Source organism: Eptesicus fuscus, chromosome 21, assembly GCF_027574615.1.
Source record: "Eptesicus fuscus isolate TK198812 chromosome 21, DD_ASM_mEF_20220401, whole genome shotgun sequence".
NCBI classification, from domain to species: domain Eukaryota; kingdom Metazoa; phylum Chordata; class Mammalia; order Chiroptera; family Vespertilionidae; genus Eptesicus; species Eptesicus fuscus.
In genome coordinates, this window is record NC_072493.1 from 2,562,560 (window position 1) to 2,580,929 (window position 18,370).

The window sequence follows — 18,370 nt, forward strand, 5'->3', positions numbered from 1 at the left end:
AATGGGGAAAGAACCAGCATGCTTTTCCAAGTACAAAACCACGAGAAACTGGCAAAGACGTGTTTGCTCCGCAGACCCTTGTATATAGGGGGAGGCAAAGACAGGGTGACAGCGGCGAGTACGTGAAACACGGGATGTATTCTTGGGTTATTATCCATGAATTATGGTATCATCTTCCATGAACAACCGCAGACCCACTCCTGCCCCGCCGCGTGGGAAGAAGGGTTACTTATCCCCGAATGGCACGTGACTGGAGGGCTCTACAGCACCAACTGAAAGCTCAAGTCCCGTCCACCCCTTTTCTCACTTGGTCAAGAGCCTCGGGTTCTAGGGCACGTCTGTCCTGGAGACACGCGGCCGGCGGCCTCAGGACGCCCGGCCCGAACAGTCACGGCGGGGCCCAGCCAGCAGCGGAGGCCGAGCCCTCCCACAGCGCGTCCCTCCCGCGCGTCCCTTCCATGGGGCTCCTTAGGTAGACTCCTCGGACGGACACGGGTCACATGTTGTCCAGCTGGCCTGCGTCGGGCACGCGGCGTTGCACGTCTTCCAGCTTCCCCGCCTCCGTCCGCTTTCGGAGCGGACCCAGGGCCCGCTTCCCTGCCCCGTGGGGACGCAGAAGGCCGCAGGGAGGGGAAAGCAGGCCCCAGCGCCCCGGGCTCCCGCCCGGCTCGGCCGCTTCCAAGCTGCGTTACCTGGGACCGATTCCTGGGCCTTTCTGGGCCTCCGTGCCCTTATCCGTACCGTGAGGGAAGGCAGCGCCTCTGTCACGGGTTCGCGGGAAGCGTGAGTGAGGAAAGGCGAGGAGAACGCAGCCGGTGCCCGGCCCGGAAAGACCATGAGGGGCCGCCTGCTGCTCTGCACCTGCGGGCCTTCTCCTTCTCCGCGGCCAAGAGCGGAGGGTGCCTGCGGTGCGGCCTCCCGACCCCTCAGTGGGTGAGTTCCCAAACGTTGACCCGCCATCGTGATTCTTCCTGATGAGCCAGCTACATGGTTATGATTCTAGCATTTTTTCTTTAAATCGACTTAAACACATTTTTTTTAAATAACAGCTTCAAGATTGACTTGAGTCTCTGATCCTCAGAAACATTATGCGAGACCCATGGATCCACATGCTAATTGTGCTTTTCTAACCTAAAACAAAATAGGTGTCTTCTAAAAGGAAAGGGATTCGTGTGATGAAGGCCTGCGGGGGGGGGCGGGGGGGGGGGTGGCAAGTGAGGGCTGAGGGGGTCGATGGGGAAATAAAAGGGGACATCTGTCATATTTTTAACAATAAAGACACATTTTTAATAAAAGAAAAGAAAAGAATTCAAGACGCAGGCTCATGTGCGCTCTTGGAATTCACTGTGTGACAGCCAGTTAAACGGTGCAGGAAGAAAACGAAAGGAAAGGCGTTGGTGGGTGCAGGACAAAGCCACCCACGGGGCCGCCAGTCGCGGGCCTGTGAGACGGGGCCTCTGAGCTCCGCCTGGACGCACGTCAGAAGGACCTGCCTTCGCGGGGACAGGAGCCAGCTGGGGTCTGACACAAACCCACCCCAACTGCCCGCGTGGACGGGACACGGCCTTGCCGAGCCACTGAGGGAGGGGACCCCAGCGAAGCCGGCTTCCCGTAGCACGTCATCAGGCCGGAAGCTCTCTCGGGGCTAAAGAACTGAAAATGCTTCCCTTTTGCTCGCCCGGGTTCCCCGTAACGTGAGCATGGCGTTGCTGGGTCGACAGCAGACAGGGCGAGGCCCCTGTGAAAGGAGAGGACCCCACGGCCAGGCCTCGGCCGATCGCCGCGGACCGGACCCGGTGAGTGCCGACCCCTGGGCTCACCCGTTCCCACGGGACACATTTGGGCGAGGAAAGATTAATGACGTAGGAAAAGCCAGCCAACATCTCTACAGCAAATATACGATGGCTGGGCAGCACGGGACGGCGAGCGCGCACGGCATCATTAGCTGGGCGGTAATGAATGAGAGCCCGCCGTGATGTAGAAGGCGGCAAGAAAGCAGCTGTCTGCTTCTGGCGGAGGCGCGGAGGGGCCGCACCTGAGTCTGCGGGCCCTCGGTAAGCCCCCCAACAAAGCCGCCCCGCCCGCGGCCGCCGGCCGAGAGCCATTATCCACGGGCAATTAACTGTGTCAAGACACTGAGGTCCTAACACGAGGCCCGCCTAATTCCCGCTAAGGGAAAGACAGTGAAACATCATTATAATCTATTGCTAATATCTAATAAGAAGGCTGTTCTATGGGCGCGTTACTAATGCCAGCTGTAGGTGGCGGCAGCGTTGAGTCATTAGTACCTCCTCTGAGCAGCCTTTGGAGCTGAAGGCCCTCCATTTGGGATTCGAATTTTAAGATGAATCTGCGATTTGTTCTGTTTATTGCCCTCTGACCCCATGAGAGTCATCCTATGGCGGGTGTTCATCCCTGGGAAAGCCGTCGCGAAAATGGCCGCTATGAAGGAAGCTCAAAACTGCACACGGCCCTGGCTGGTGTGGCCCAGTGGGTTGAGTATCATCTCACGCACCAAAAGGTCGCAGGTTCAATTCCTGGTCAGGGCGCATGTCCGGGTTGTGGGCTCCATCCCCAGCAGGGGGCGTGCATGAGGCAGCTGATCAATGTTTCTCTCTCACTCAACATTTCTCTCTCACTCATTTCTCTCTCCCTCTCTCAAATCAGCAAGAACATGTTTTTAAAAAACAACGACAACTCGTAAAACGTTTCGAGGGTCCTCATCGAATATTTAGGAACCCTTTGTTTTCCTCTCGCCAACTCTCTTGTCATTTTGAGATTCTCCCTGTCACACAAAGTGTTTCCGTTTCTCAGCAGCAAGGCTTCTTTGCGGCTGGAAGACAAAAGCGCCTCTCCATCTATTACCACGACTCCCCACTGCGTGAGGCTGCTCTTTACCTCGTAATTAAAATCGCACCTGAACAGGACCATCTGTGAGCGCGGATTAAGTTTTTATAAAATGTGAATGTCCTTTCTTTTTCTTTTTTTCCCTTTTCCTGCCAAATGCCTCCAAACCCCATATACATATTTTGTGTGACATGCCCTCCCCCAGATGCACGCTTAAATAAACTTTTCTCCCCACCCCTCCCAACATGAAAGGGGCGAGAATAAACATTCCGCAGCCTTTCATACATCCATGGAGTCGTCAACGGCGCGACCGGCTCCGGGAGAGAATGAGCTGTCCGTCTCCTGCTTTCTGTCTGGGATCCTGTCAGTTTACGGCAACCCGGAGACTCGGTCTGCCACTTAATTTTCCTCTTCCCTTCTCAGATACACTCATTTTTGGAAAAGACATTATTTATACAAAAGCCTGCCAACACATGGGGTTAGGATGCATTTGGCTACACAGGCTATTTCACGAGCCAGTCTGATTTAACCAAAATAAAGTCTCTTTGGGAGTCTTTTGCACAAACGGCAAATCCATAAAAGCAGGGGATTATAAACATCGATACAGACGTTTCTTCCAGAGCGTTTTCTGACCCGGTGTGAACGTGACGTTAGAAAGTCACTTTTCTTTGGAAACCTGGGCCGATGTTGGCGAAACGGCTCCTCCGGTGCGGCTGGAGCTGGTGACGTCACCCGGGCTCCGCTCTAATCGCCCTTATGAAATATTTACGATGAAACTGAACCGCGCAGGCCCGGCAGCCGACTGCGGCGGCAGCCAAGGGTTAGGCTCACCTTTTTCTTTTTATGAAAGGAAAGAAATCGTCTCTACATGTTCCTCTTCTTCAAAAGATCAAACCCACGCGTGTGTAACAACTCGCCCGACCACACCTCCATGTGGCCGTCGAGCTGGGCAGTGAGACGAAGAGATCATCTGACCTCTGTCATCTCTGGGCCCTGGAAGAGCAGCTGCTTCCCCTGCCCCCCACCTCCCCCGCCCCCGCCCCCGCCCCCCAGGGGCTGGGAACGAGGCCCAAACTCGAGGGCGGAGAGGAGGAATGGTGATGGAGATCAAGGACATCCCGGCCCTTTCCTCCTGAGCATCGAACCCTTCATCGGATTCCAAATCGCCCAGGTTTCTGCACACCCTCTCCATGGTGACGGGGAGCCACCTGTGACCCTCATTCGCTTTGGAAAACGCTCCTGTGTGTTCTCTGTGAGAGGGAACATGAAAGCCTGGCAAGTGAAAGGCACACAACAACACACAAATATTTCCTCCAAGCAAGAACCTGCGTGGAGCCCGGCCAGTGTGGCTCAGTGGTTGAGCGTCGACCTATGAACCAGGAGGTCACGGTTTGATTCTTGGTCAGGGCACAGGTTGCAGGCTCAATCCCCAGTGTGGGGTGTGCAGGAGGCAGCCAGTCAATGATTCTCTCATCACTGATGTTTCTCTCTCTCTCTTTCCCTCTCCCTTCTGCTCTGAAATCAATAAAATATATATATATATATATTTAAAATAAAGAACCTACGTCAAGCAGAACAGTTACGGGGTAACAAGGCGGTGACCAGATTGCATTCTGGCCCTTTGCCCAGGGTCAGTGCCTCTCTCCTTGACAAGCATGAAGGTTGAGGAGATTTTTCATTTTAAGCAGACAGGACTTCCATTCTATCTCAGACTCCCAGCCTTACCAGCCACGCCCCAGACCTGAGGTATTGAGTAGCCTGAATAACAGGCACACACGTTTGAATTTTGGCTAACGTTTAAACCAGACTCCATAAGCACATCTACATAGAACCTGAATTTTCCATTGCTTCGAAAAGGGAGAGGCCCTGGTAACACCGAGCAGCCTCCTTTGCAAGCCTGGAAGATGCTGCCCACCTGGGACAGGTCTGAACCTCCCCGCTCCCCTGGCCCCACCTCTCTGCCTTCATCCATCTAGGTTACCTGCCAGGCCCTGCGGACAGTTCTGTGTTCGCAGCCTCTTGTCTGAATTCACTAGAAAACTCACAAATACCCACGGATCGTGCTGCGATCGTGCAACGCTCAGGAGAACACTTCCTTGGGGAAGCCCGGGGCCTCCTTGGGCAGACCTCCCATCCCATCCCCAGGTACCCTCCCGGCTCCGCAAGGCCAGGCTCATTCTCTTCCTCACACAGCCCAGGGGTCACGGCCTTGGGTGCCTTGGTACAAAGGCTGGGACGTGTGTGAGCACACACCAAAATGCTCCCCAACACACAGGGAGCAATCACCAGCTCGGGAGTGTCTCCCTCACTGACAGCACTCTCAACCTGCCACCCGCCGCCCAAGCCGGCGCTGTTGGTGGATGCGTCGCTGGAACTTGCACTTGGGAGCATGTGGCGCAGGCAACCCCTCTCCACGCGCCCTCTCCGGCCTCTGGGCCCGGCCCTTGGCCAGCGCTGCTGCAAGATGCAGTGCTGAGCAGGGCTCCCAGCTGCAGAGCCCCCTTGGAGCCTTTAAAGTGAGCACAACGTGCGGAATTGCAAATGAAGGACCAGCAGCCCGAAAGATCGTTTACAGTAACTATACAAACAAGCTAAATGAAAGACTTGTGTTCAGTCATTAAAAATAATAATGCTCAGGCCCCGGGGGCTGGCATGTAAAGCGGATCCTTCGCGGGGAGGAAACAGAAAAAAAAAAGGAGTGTGTTTATTATCCCAATAAGGTAACCTGCTAATTTATTTAGGAGGCAATTTCCGAGCACGGTTTGCTCACAGCGAAATCTCACTTGATCAGATTATACGAAAAAGAACAACCAGCGGATAAAATGCTCCTTCAGCCAAGGCTCTTGGAAGACAGATCGCCGGGTGGCGGGTGGGGAGGGAGCGTCAGCTCGGGGCTGCCAGGAGGTATTGTCAGGGGCGGCTCTGGCCCGTCTCCTCCGGTGGCCTCCGGAACCAAGCCCGGAGTCAGTTATAGAGTCATCTCTCCCGCACTTTGCAGATGATGCCTAACATCATGACAGCAGCGGAGAGGAAAGGTCCCTGGACCTGCCTCCCACAACAAGTTCCTGTAAAGTAATGAATACAGACAGCTCGGGGACGGTCCACCTGGGCTGCCGCCGCCTCCTGCTGCAGAGGGAAGCCACCAGGGACGGGCAGGAGGGACGCGGCTGACAGGGCCAGGACAGCCTTTCTCCCGGGTGACAGCCCGGGCCTACCCTCTTAAACTTGACCCGCCGTAATTCCTCCACCAAGCCGTGGCGAGGCGGCTGACAGCAGCAGCTGCGGCTCCTAAGCGAGATGGATGGAATTTTCATAACTAGTTCCCCAAGTTACATTTTACCTTCAGGATAATTTATGAGCTGCTCGGGAGCCTGGAAGAGACAATATGCTGGCCATAAAATTAACTGTAACAGGCTTGTAGGTTATAATTAACGCTGGGAGGGTAGCACCAACTGGATGAAACACATGGCGTAATTGATGGCGAAACTGGAAAGGAAGCGAGTGAGCACTGTCGTTACTGTGCGCACCCGCCTCGGCACAGCCCAGCCTTTCCCGGGGTTAATGGCAAGCACCTTCCAGGGCCCGTGTTCTGGTGGGAAGAGACCAGAGCAGGGCGGGCGGGCGGAGGAATTGTTGACAAGGCCGCAGGGCACCTGGACGAACGCGGAGGCTGGCGGTGGCCTGGGAAGAGAGGCAGAGAGGCGGGCCGGACCGAGAGCCCAGCCCAGCAGCTGGCGCGGGGCTCACGCTGAGCCCTCCGCACGCCGGCTTGTAGACATGACTTCATTCTCTGGGAAAACGGCGCCTCTTTGGGTTGAAGAGAGAGAGGTAGATGGAGAGGAGACGATCGGGACTTGCAGAATGCCCTTGGAAGGCGGAGGGTAGTTACCTAGATTTCAACGGCCCGTGGGCACATCTTAGTGGGAAATTAATCCTAAAATGGTCTTCGACGACACAGCACCCGCCTGAGCACCCTGTCGGGAGGGGAGCGGGGCGAGAAAGCCCATCTGGAAGGCCCTGTCAATCACTTCCGCCCTGAAAATAAACTCTCAACGGTTCCCTTCTGGGCATGCACACTAGCCAGGCCCGATCGGTTCCCCAGAACACTGCCTGTTCTAAACACCTGGGTCCCTCAAGGAGCAAGGGGAGGGGACTGACCTGTTTTTGTTTTTTGATTGGTTTGATGTGTGTTTTTGTCCTGGGACAACACACCGAAGATCTGGTAAATGAGACAACAGTGTCCCCTACAGGGCAACAGCGCTGTGCCCGGCCCCCGCCCAGTGACTTCCTCAGCTTTTACCTACAACCTGGAATGGGCGTGCCAGGGTACGTCTGTGCAGCGCCGGACACCCCCAGAGAGAATGAAACTCCGTCCGTCCGTCCGTCCGGAGGGTTAAGTAACTAGCCTCGTTACAATCTATCCATGGAACTTGCCTGCAGTTACAGAAGTGGGTCCGAGACTCAAACCCAGGCAATCTGACTCATACTCCCAGCCCCTGAGAAAAACCTGAAAGAAAAAGCCCTCCCCACCCTCACCCCCATGCCCGACCATTTAACATGGAGAACGAGGCCCCCGGGAGAGCGGGCAGCCCAGATGTTATCCCATAGCCCACCATGGCATCTGGATGGCTCCCCTATCCCCTGCTCGCATTTAGAGACGCCTACTCCCGCTGGCATGAGGGACATGGTCGGGGACTCAGCCACACGTGGTCTCGGGAGACAATGACATTGTTAGGGAGCCTGCTGCTGGCTTTCCCCGGTCAGGTTCCCACCCACTCCTGGCTCACCCTCCTTCCCAGCGTTCCTTATCCCCCACCGCATCGTCGGCTTCCCCAGCCCAGGGCGACTCATCTCTACGCCTCCCTGGAGGACCGGGGAAGGACCAGGGAGGACCAGCGTGGCCCTCCGTCAGGGCTGACGCACAGCTCGCTCAGTCCCCGCAGCCACCACGGTGTGGTAAGACCCCAGCTCGAGGAGACGGCCCGGCGTCTCCAGTCCTCTCGTGAGAAGCGTGGCCTGCACGGAGGCTTCCCTGCAGGGAAAACCTTTAGGGTGACATTTTTTTAAGATCGCTGGGAACCAGCGTGCAGATTATCTGAAGGAGACATTGAAGTTGTCATCTCCCCAGGGCGGGGTTCCTCAGAATGCCGGGGTTCCGGGACTATCCCACGGACAAGACCCACTAGAACCTGAGCCGAAAGTTTCCTGACAAGTGGTCATTTTAGGTTGAGGATCAGAAAGGGAAATGTTATCGTCTTATCTCCACTGGATGACGGACTGTCTTTGGGTTTAGTAAGTGTCGTCAAAATGCAGGACACGGCAACTGCGTACAGCTTTAAAAAGAGATGTTCAGGGTCCCACCGCGGAGCGCCGCTCTCGCCGGCCGGCCCTCTAGAACGTGAGGGCCCGAAAGAAGAAGGTCCGCGGTTTCCGCACCGCCGGGTTGCCAGGACCTGGGATGGTGCTTAGCAAACAGCAGCTGCACGGTAAGGATCTGGTGAGTAAATAAATGAATAGATCAACGTTTTCTCAAAGGTTTAAGAAGCGCCACCTGGTAGGAAAAAGCCAGCAACTGATCGCAGTCAGAAACCGGCCCAGGGCAGAGCGGCTGAGCCCGCTGTGCTGATTTCATAAATAAGATGCGCACGACTCCACTGGCCTTTGTCCGCCGTAAAACTGCTCAAATGATGACAGGAACAGTGGGAACGACACTCACCACACTTGACTCCTTAAGACACAGCGGCTGGACCTGGATAAAAAGGAACCTATCTGGAGACTCATTTAATCCTTGCTCTAAATGTATACAATGTTTCCATCCCTACACATTTATGAGGAGGTTTTATGGAGTTATCCGGTTTTATGGAGACACGGAGGGCATGCTCCCGCCAAGGGCAGGGGAAAGCAGGGCCTGCAGTGATTAAAGGCGATGGGACCAGGTGCATTAAAAAAGAAAGACATCACTGGAGGCTCACAGGCCAGTGCCTCCCTGCTCGTCCCCGGAATCCCTGTCACTTGCTCCCCATGCCCGTCCCAGCCCCGCCATCAAAGCCAGCAGGTGCGCTGACAGCTACAGAACTGGTCCCCAGCCGCCTGTGCCGGAGAAGCAGCCACTCTCGCTAGCGTGAGTGACAGCAGCTGACGTGGTCAGATGTCTCAGTCACATGTCGTCTCGGGAGATAAAGACATCAGCCTCGTCACCCCACAGCCTATGCTCAAGGCTGGTGGTTCGCCGTTTTGTGATCACGGCTTCCTAGAACGGGAGGCCCGCTCGGGCCCAAATGCCAAGCCACCGAGGCTGGTGCACGTCGCTGCACGGGTAGTATCAAGGCCACGCAGGACATCAGCAGGCGGCCACGAAGAGCGGCTGCCCAGAGCGGGGAAGTACGGGCTGGAAGCCACATTTAGCCGCAGTTCCTGGCCAGAAACCCAACTCCCTGTTCAGAGGAACGACCCTAGGGAGGCCTTTTCCCCTCTTCCCACAATTGCCAAGAAGTGGAAACAACCCAAATGCCCAACCACTGATGAAGGAATGAATGAATGAATGAATGGGGTACGTCCTACAATGGAATATTATTTGGCAGATAAAAAGGAATGGAGCACGTATACACTACAACATGGGTGAACTCTGAGGACACTAGGCTAAATGGAAGAAGCCAGCCAGATGTAGAAGGCCACATACTGTATTATTCCATTTATATGAAATGCTCAGAAAAGAAAATCTAGAGACAGAAGTAGCTTAGTGGTTGCCTGGGGCTGTGGGGAGAAGGGTCATTGAGAGCGGCTGGTAACGGGTCCAGGGTTTCGTTTCGGGGTAACGGAAACGCTCTGGAATTGGACGATAGTGATTTGTTTGTGTACTAAGCAAGTCATTTAATTGCATCCTTTAAAGTGATTATGTTGCCCTGGCTGGTGTGGCTCAGTGAATAGAGCGTCAGCCTGTGGATTAAAGGGTCCCAGGTTCAATTCTGGTCAGGGCACATGCCCAGGTTGCAGGCTTGATCCCCAGTGCGGGGGCGTGCAGGAGGCAGCCGATCCATGATTCTCTCTCACCATTTATGTTCCTATCTCTCTCTCCTTCTTCCTTCCTCTCTGAAGTCAATAAAAATATACTTAAAAAATAATAAAGTGATTATGTTTATTTATGTGAAATTTTATATTATGTGAATTATATTTCAACCTAAACATAACCCTAGTGGCCTGGTTTTTGTCTTCTTTTTTGAATCCGTACCTTACTTAGCATCAATGTAATGGCCTTGTTTTAAAGTTAAAAAGCAGTTAGTTCTAAAAGAGTTCCCCGCCTCTCCACGGTATCCATCACCTCACCTTCTGCTCACCTGTCCATCGCCATGGATATTCAAAGTCAAGTCAAAACCAAAGGTAAAAAAAGAGGCTAACTCGGGGAAAGGTGTAGACCGCCTTATATCTATGTTAAATGTAATTCTTGCCTGGGCAAGGCTTGTCTTATGTAGACGTTGTAGACCGAGAGACGGGTTTTCACCGGCACAGCAAGTCCGGTCTTCGAAGGCATCTGCACTTAACTCCTTTCCTGAGTGGGTCAGAGCGACTGGGCTCGCCGCTTCCCCTCCCGCTGCCTTCCAGGCCGCTTTCTAGGCACTTGCTACATTCTCAGCCCGGATACATCCTTACGTGGCTGCTGCACCCATCCTCTCGCCAGTATCGAGTATACAGTAGTTATACAACAGCTACAAAAACGCTTGCTAAATACACAAATGCATCTACTCGGTGGACACTGTGTGCTTTCTCCTTAACTCTCAGAAACAGCGCCAGGTCGCAGTCAAAATAAAACAGCATTCGAGTCACAGTGAGAGTCACACGTCTGGATCACAAATTTTGGGGAGCGTTTTCTCTGGCACGTGACTTACCTACCTTCTCTGCCCTGAGCGAGCGGGCAGACGTGAAGTACCCCACTCTCACCCTGACACGGTTCGAGGCAAAGGAAGCCCACTGCTTTCCTGGTGCCGACCGAGAATAATTATCCCACGATAAACACGCCCTCGAAATTGTCGGCCATCGAGGCAGGACGCTAGGGATTTGCGTAAGATAAACAAAGGCTCTGACGTTTGACTGGGTTTTATTGTAGAAAAACAACTCGGGCAGGGACACGGAACTGTACCTCTTCCTCCGTGCACATTTCAAATGTAATCTCTCCCACTGTCACCATTAAATCTTAATCCATCGCCGCTCCTCGCATGGCTCATTGAGCCTATATGCGCTGCTTTATGTTCCAATGCTTCCCCTTGGAAGGGAGCGCGGGGGTGGGGGGACGATGTGGAGAGCCAGATGGGCCTCTTCACAGTTCATTTATCAAACCTAATACGCCCGGCTCCACCCTCCTCTCGCTCGCGATTGCGGTTAAACTTCCATATAATTTGGTAATCATTTTCATTATCGGAGAGTGACCCTGAAGCAGCCTATCCCGGGACGCCCGGTCCTTGCAGCTGCTCCTTTCCTGCCTTTCCCTACAGTAGACCCGCAGAATCGCGCCCTTTATTAGCTGCAGGCTGACCTCGGGGCTGCGGAGGTCAAGACGGGGTCAGGGCGGAGGGCTCGCCCAGTTCTTTAAAAGCTATAACAAGCTGTCCGTCAGGCGGAGGGGAGTGTGTAAACAAAGCCAGAGCTGCGGAAACTCTGTCCCGCTTCTGTTAACACTCGCCCCACATTCACACAGCCTCTCCCGCGGCGCCCAGACCATTCAGCTCCGGGAAGCGAGCAGACAGCCCTAATAAGCCCATTTGGAGGGGCTGTTTATGGGATCACCGAGCTCGGGCAGAGGAAGCCCACAGCGCTCGGACGGGCCTCTGCCACCGCGGGCTGGTGGCACTGTGACAAACTCAGTTACCCACCTCATGCAGAATCGACACTTTCCTCCCAAAGCGACAGTACAGGGAACATGTGCTTTCGGTTTAGGGGGTTCAGAGGGCCGTTCCTAACCATGGCGTGGCTCCTGGCCCGAGGGAGTCACACTTTTTTTTTTCTATTTGTTTTTTTTTTTAATTGAATGTATTAGGGGGACATTGGTTAATAAAACTGTAAAGGTTTCAGGTGTACCGTTCTATAACACATCATCTGTCTATTGTACTGTGTGTTCACCCCGAGTGACATCTCCTTCCGTCGCCGTGTCTCCCTCACCTCCCCCACCCCTCTCCTTCTGGTAGTCGCCACACTGTTGTCACAAATATTTTAAAACCCAGTTGCAGGCTGCACTGAGCATGCTCCCCGCCATGGCTGTCACAGAGGAGCCTGCGAAGAGGGGAGCTGGGGAAGCGGAGCCGTGGACGCAGCCTGAAGCTCGGCCTGCCACTGGCCTCGGCGGCCCGCGCCTCTCGGAGCCGTGCTGTTCCTCACGCGCTCCAACGGGCGACGGCAGGCAAGCCAGCCTGTAGTTAACTTTCGGAGGGAAAACAACCCCTGTTACCTAACCTAACAGATCCCCCGGTCGCTTTGATGCAAGTAAAACAGCAGCCTACTGCTTAGCCCCCGGCGAGCGCTAATTATTCCCTGTCAAAGCACGTTTTTCCGCACGTAATTTCCGAAGTGCACACACCACGGGCCGCCCCGGAACCAGGCAGCGCGCTCAGCACGGTGGCGGGTGTTTTAGAACTTCCACCGCCACGTGCCCACGCCTGATGCCGTGCGGGCCCCGGACGGCCGGTGCGGCTTGGATGAGGGAAGGAGAGGTGGTGGGAACGGCCTGTTTACAGGGATCATGTGGATGAGTCTTGGAGCCAGGTCACCGGGATGGAAACATGAAATGGGGGTGAGGATGGACGGGGTGGGGAAGGGGTCAGGGGTACTTAATACTCGGAGGACAGTCTCCTGAGCTCCGGAGACACCCTCTCCTGAGGTTCCCTTTCGGGTGTTTGGCTTAAGGCGGCCTGCAGAGCGTTGGGGGCTGAACGCCCCTGCCTCCTCCCCGCTCACAGAGGACGTGAGGAACTCGGTGTCAGATGTGGGAATAACTGCATGGACCTCAACCCTGGCTCCAGCTCCTGATTACTCCGTGAGCAGGAAGGGCCCGAGCTGCCCAGAGCAGACTCTTCTTACACGGGCCATTTCGGCCAGGCCGCCTGGTGACCTGGTGCGTCAGGAAATCATGGTTAACAGACCGAAAGCACTCACCAAAAGTCCTTCCCTCTGCTCCCAACACTGGCTCTCTGAGCTGCGCTGTCTGCGGGGGCGGGGGGGGGGGGCAGGAATGGTCCGAGAGGGATTAGAGGGGAATTTTTCCTTCTTTCTCCCTTTCCTATTTCATCAGAATCAACAGGGGAAAATATACCAAAGACCCAACTCAGACAGAGAAACCTCTTAGAGGTCCCCACGCCGAGATGCCATTACTTAACGGAATAGGCTGACTGACTATTCGTACTTAGGTTGCAACACGGAGAAAATTTAAAAATTAGTCACTGAAACTTCACTTGGAAACCACTGAGTGACTGTAGACGAGACTGTCCCTCTCCGACCACAGGACAGGAAAGGATGGGAGGGCAGAAGGTTGTGGAGAATGTTAAAGTTATCGTTTCAACGCAAGCCCGAATTTAGAGATGACAGATGCTCTGGCAAGGGCAGCTTTCCGAGACCCAATCAGAACGGGTAGTTCCTACTCCGCTGTCTCCTTGCTTGGAAAAGGGCTCATCTTAGCCGTGTTCGGACAAATCTATTTTTATGATCATTGCTACGAGGAAAGCCATCAATTATTGCATGAACTGTCGCCGTGAACTCATTGGGAGAAGATGACGGCTATCAATAAAAATGGTCCTGACTCCCAGGCACACGGAATTTTTAAGCATCAGGGAAGACTCGGAGGCCACGGACGGCGTCATCGTCCCGACTCCTCTCCCTCCTGCTCAGGGACAGACGATAAGGCAACCGCTTTTTAGCAACTACAGACCTGAAGGCTCACCCTAACCGTTGGCCCAGCCTCCCATCCATCCATCCATCAACTGTTTGTCAGATCAGAGCCGGAGACCCTGAGAGCTAGCACGCGAGCATCGATTCTGTAAAAACTGATGATTTGCACAAACCTTTTCCCCGGGGCAGCCTTCTAACCACAGCCCAAGCCGCCGCAGAGCAACGAGGTGGCAGCCAGAGGAATTCCGACGTGGTCAATTCTAAGACCAAGTTCAAGCCACCCAGACACCTGCCCGACCTGAGTGGCAAGGCTGGTCTTTAGACCGTTGATGTAAAGGGTGCTTCGGCCTCAGGTACGTACTTATATTGCATTTGCTCAAGGCGCAAACATTCCTGGAAATGTCACACCCAGGGTTACGTCACTTACGCATCTAGACGACACCACGGATCATCACAATGAGCGCAGGTCCCACGTGCAGGGGAGCTGACTGTGGCTGAAGGCGTTCACCTAACCGGCTTCTGTTTCCAGACTCCCCCCAGGAGAGGGACGAGACCAGCCAAACACAGCCCTCGAGTTCCGGAAACAGCAGAAGCCTCGTCCTAACGGGACTAACCTGGCGTGCCACTCCCTCCGCAGGGTCTGGCGCGTGGTGAGCGAGGCGAGGATGGCGGTCACCATGGCATTCCTCTGTCCCACGGGGACCCCCTCTCTTCGCACTTCATGAAGCACCCCATTTGTCTAGGAGAAATGATCCAAAAAAAAAAAAGGGAAAAGAAAGAGTGAAAAATTAATAATACAAAAAAAAAAAAAAGGAAGCCCATAAGCAAATAAGGACAGTAAATCAATGGCTGTTTCATTACAGTTCCCCTGCTAACAAATCAATACAGTAAATGATGGTCAGGAATGGCCGGCTGGAGTTTGTGTTTAATCAATGTACACGGCACAGAGGTAAACTGTGAGCCCCGCTGCCCCGAGTCATATCCGCGTCCTGTGGGCTCCCCTCTAATTTTCTCGGCGCCCCGATGACTTTCTTCCCTGGGACTTCCTTACCAGGAGCTATTATTAGACATGATTTCCACGTACACTGCGCCCTGCGCTGTTTGCCTTTAAATAAAGAGAGGGTCTCTGACTTTCTCTGTTTCCTGCCCCCAGCCGAGGCCTGCTGTACAGCCTCTCGTACTGGAATCATTCACTGCTACTTCCAGCCAAGCCGCAATTCTGTTGTTTATCAATTTGCTTAGTTCCTGCCGTCCCTGGTCCTCCAAGTTTTCCTGGTTTCCTGAAGTTCCTGAGTCCAGATCCTTTTCTTTATGTATATATTAATGGTTTCAGAGAGGAAGAGAGAGAGATAGAAACATCGATGATGAGAGAGAATCATTGATCGGCTGCCTCCTGCACACCCCCTACTGAGGATTGAGCCCACAATCCGGGCATGTGCCCTGACAGGGAATCAAACCCTGACCTCCTGGTTCATAGGTCGATGCTCGACCCCCAAGCAATGCCAGTTGGGTTTCTTCTCTTTTGATAATTCGAGTTATCCAATATCCTTTCATCAAAGTCCCACTTCGTTCAGATTCACCAGACTCTGTTTCTGTTGCCCACAATCTAAAACCCTACAGATGCAGCCCAGCCGGTGTGGCTCAGTGGTTGAGCATTGACCCAGGAACCAGGAGGTCTCGGTTTAATTTCCAGGTAGGGCTCATGCTCAGGTTGTGGGCTTGATCCTCAGTAGGGGTGTGCAGGAGGCAGCCGATCAATGATTCTCTCTCATCATTGATGTTTCTATCTCTCTTTCCCTCTCCCCTTCCTCTCTCTGAAATCAATAAAAACATATTTTTAAAAAACAAAAAGCCTCCAAGGAACGGTGAAACACAGCGACATGGAGAGGACAGCCGAGCCCCCCTGGGTTCTCGTGGGGACCCGTGCCCAGGACAGATGCCCCTGGGATGATTAGTTCTGTTTCGTCTTAAACTCACTTGTCGACCTCGTGCTAGGTGGTGCTATTTTTTTTTTTAATCCTCACCCGAGGATATTTTTCCATTGATTTTTAAGGGGAATAGAAGGGAGAGGGAAAGACAGAAATATCGATGTGAGAGAAACACATTGATTGGTTGCCTCCTGCACAAGCCCCAACCGGGGCCAGGGCTGGGGAGGAGCCTGCAACTGAGGTACATGCCCTGGACCGGAATCAAACCCGGGACCCTTCAGTCCGCAGGCCGACGCTATCCACTGAGCCAACCCGGCTGGGGTTGGCTATTTCAACAAAAGGATTCCTGCGAGTGTCGATGACTGGAAATGAAAAACTTCAAAAGGAAATCCATCTCTTCGCCTTTGCGACAGCATGGAGGGACCTGGAGAGCATTATGCGGAGTGAACTAAGCCAGTCAGAGGAAGACAAAGCATCACACGATCTCACGCACAGGTGGAATCTAATGAACCAAATAAACCGGTGAACAAAATAGACCCAGAGACATGGAAGCATGGAGCAGACTGTGGAATCTCAGAGGGAAGGCGGGGAGGGAGGGTGGGTGGGGAGAAATCAACCAAAGAACTTGTCTGCATCTATGCATCACCCTTGGACACAGACAATAGGGTGGGGAGGGCCAGGGAAGGGGGTGGGGGCAGGCTAGAAGGGTCACTGGGGGTAAAAGGGGGACATATGTAATGCTTTCAACAATAAAGATTTACTTAAAAAAAAAAAAAGGAAATCAGGCAGCCACGGAACACACACAGCCGTGAGGAGCCACCAGGAGCCAGCGGCAGGCCGCTCTGCAAATCCTAGTGCTGGTAAAGCCGTGTCCTCGGAGGGTGGTTCATTTTCAGGGTCGCTCCCATTTTACCTGACGGTTCTCCATTGGGAAAGCCCCCTCCGACGGCTTTAGAGGAATTACAGCACTGACTCCTTACCAATCCTTCTCTGTGTCTTTCCCTCTTTGCGTTCCTTTCTGGTGGGGGGGGGGGGGGGGCGGGTCACAATCTCAAAACTCAGACCTCTCCAGCCTTCTCACACATCAGAGGACTCTGTCTAAGGAGACGCGGGAGAACAGGAGGCACCCCACAAACACGGCGGGTCCTCCCTCGGCTTAGTTCGTTAACACAAAGGAACGAACCGAAAAGAAAACTCCGCCGCTGGTTTCCCAATTTCAAGAGCCACATAAACACCAGGATGCCGGATTTCGTCCCCTGCCCGCCACCCCCCTCCGCACCCCCCAGAAAAGTCATGCTGTCCTTATGGGCGGAATGCCGACCCTCACACCATTTACATACGTATCTGCCTCAGTTAGGGTGCATTTCCCTCCGCGCACACAAATTACAGAGATATGCTCCGGCTGATAATGAGGGCGAAAGGTTCAACTTGTGAAGAAACTTGGCTTAAGATGTTATCGGCTGGGAAAGCTATTTCCGCCCGTCAACATTGCCATGGGCTGTCAGAAACCAGCCAGGGCTCCACTCTTCAAAAGTCCAGAACTTTTCCCTTCCTTTCTCCCCCGCCCCCTCGCCCATCCCCCCTTTTTTTCTTAAAAAAAAAAAGAATTAGAAGAAAGGCACAGAACCCCCTGAGATAGCCTCCGTCCCATCAAGGAGAGGTGGGTCCGGGTCCTCCTCCGCTGACTGGCTGTCAGTTTAGGCGGCGCCTTTGTGCGGCCGGAGCGCAGCGCTGAGTGATGCCCCGGCGTTTTCGGCACCGCCGCACGCCGCCTGCGTGGGTCCACAGCCCGCAGAACAAATAAACAGGCCTGGCCGCCTTTCTGCCTCCTTTATCTCCCTCTCCCGAGCGAGCGGGAGGCTTTTGGGGGTGCTAATGTTTACACAGTGTTCAAACTTTCTTTCCCCCGTTTCCTGAATCTGAGAAAACACATCCTGGATGACCTGGGCTCCGAGATAAGAGGAGTCCCCGCTGGGGGCCCGTCCCCTGGGCCGCTTCAGGCTGCTGCCTGCCTGCCCGCCCGCCCCTCCGGGCCCTGCAGCTCCTCTGGACCCCGGAAGCGGGAGATAAGCTGGACTGTCTGGAAAGGGAGGTGAAAGGCAGAAGTCCAACGGGCTGCCGACAGAGCAGCCTTCCATTCCCACCTAAAGCCAGGCGGGCTCCATCGTCTCCCAGATCCGCTCGAGGTAAATGAACGTCTCGGCGGCGTGTGCGTACCAGACGAAGCCTCACAAACACGTATCGGGAGACACGGCTCAGCATCTCTCCATCGCACACTGCGGAGCGGAGGGAGCCGAGAACAGTCGAGAATGTCTGCGGGGAAGGGGTTCAGGGAAAAAGCTCATCTGATCAGTTTCCTATGCAACAGCGCCTGAAGCGTGTGGGGGTGATGACACGCAGTAACCCGGGGAAAGCGCTCTGCGCGATGCTCGGCCCATACACAGTGCTCCATACGTGCCGTGATTACTGTTGTCAGCAGTATCATGGGTACAGGCTGGGGGGGTGGGGATGATGGAAAGTATGGACCCTGATTTTTAAATGCTGAACGACAACAGCTATGACGTGGAACAGCTACTTCCCCCCAAGCACTTCCACAGCGCTTCCCCCTTTCTCCTCCCAGCACAGGAATCACCCGCCTCCGGTTTCCTAAAGCTGCGGAGCCCAGCAGCCTGCGTGGGACTGAGAGCTCCCCGGCAACCCACCCGGGCGGGAGGGAAGGGCGGCCT

The 18,370-nt window shown here is 54.3% G+C and overlaps 1 protein-coding gene across 2 annotated transcripts in view; it reads right to left on the reverse strand.

Moving 5' to 3' along the window:
- FTO (FTO alpha-ketoglutarate dependent dioxygenase) overlaps nucleotides 1-18,370 on the reverse strand; it is a 297,600-nt gene that overhangs the window by 130,037 nt on the left and 149,193 nt on the right. For both annotated transcript variants that reach the window (XM_028126963.2, XM_028126962.2), the window contains one exon: nucleotides 14,331-14,455. In XM_028126963.2, the coding sequence (XP_027982764.2) occupies nucleotides 14,331-14,455 (125 nt within the window). The remainder of the gene's footprint in view (nucleotides 1-14,330; nucleotides 14,456-18,370) is intronic.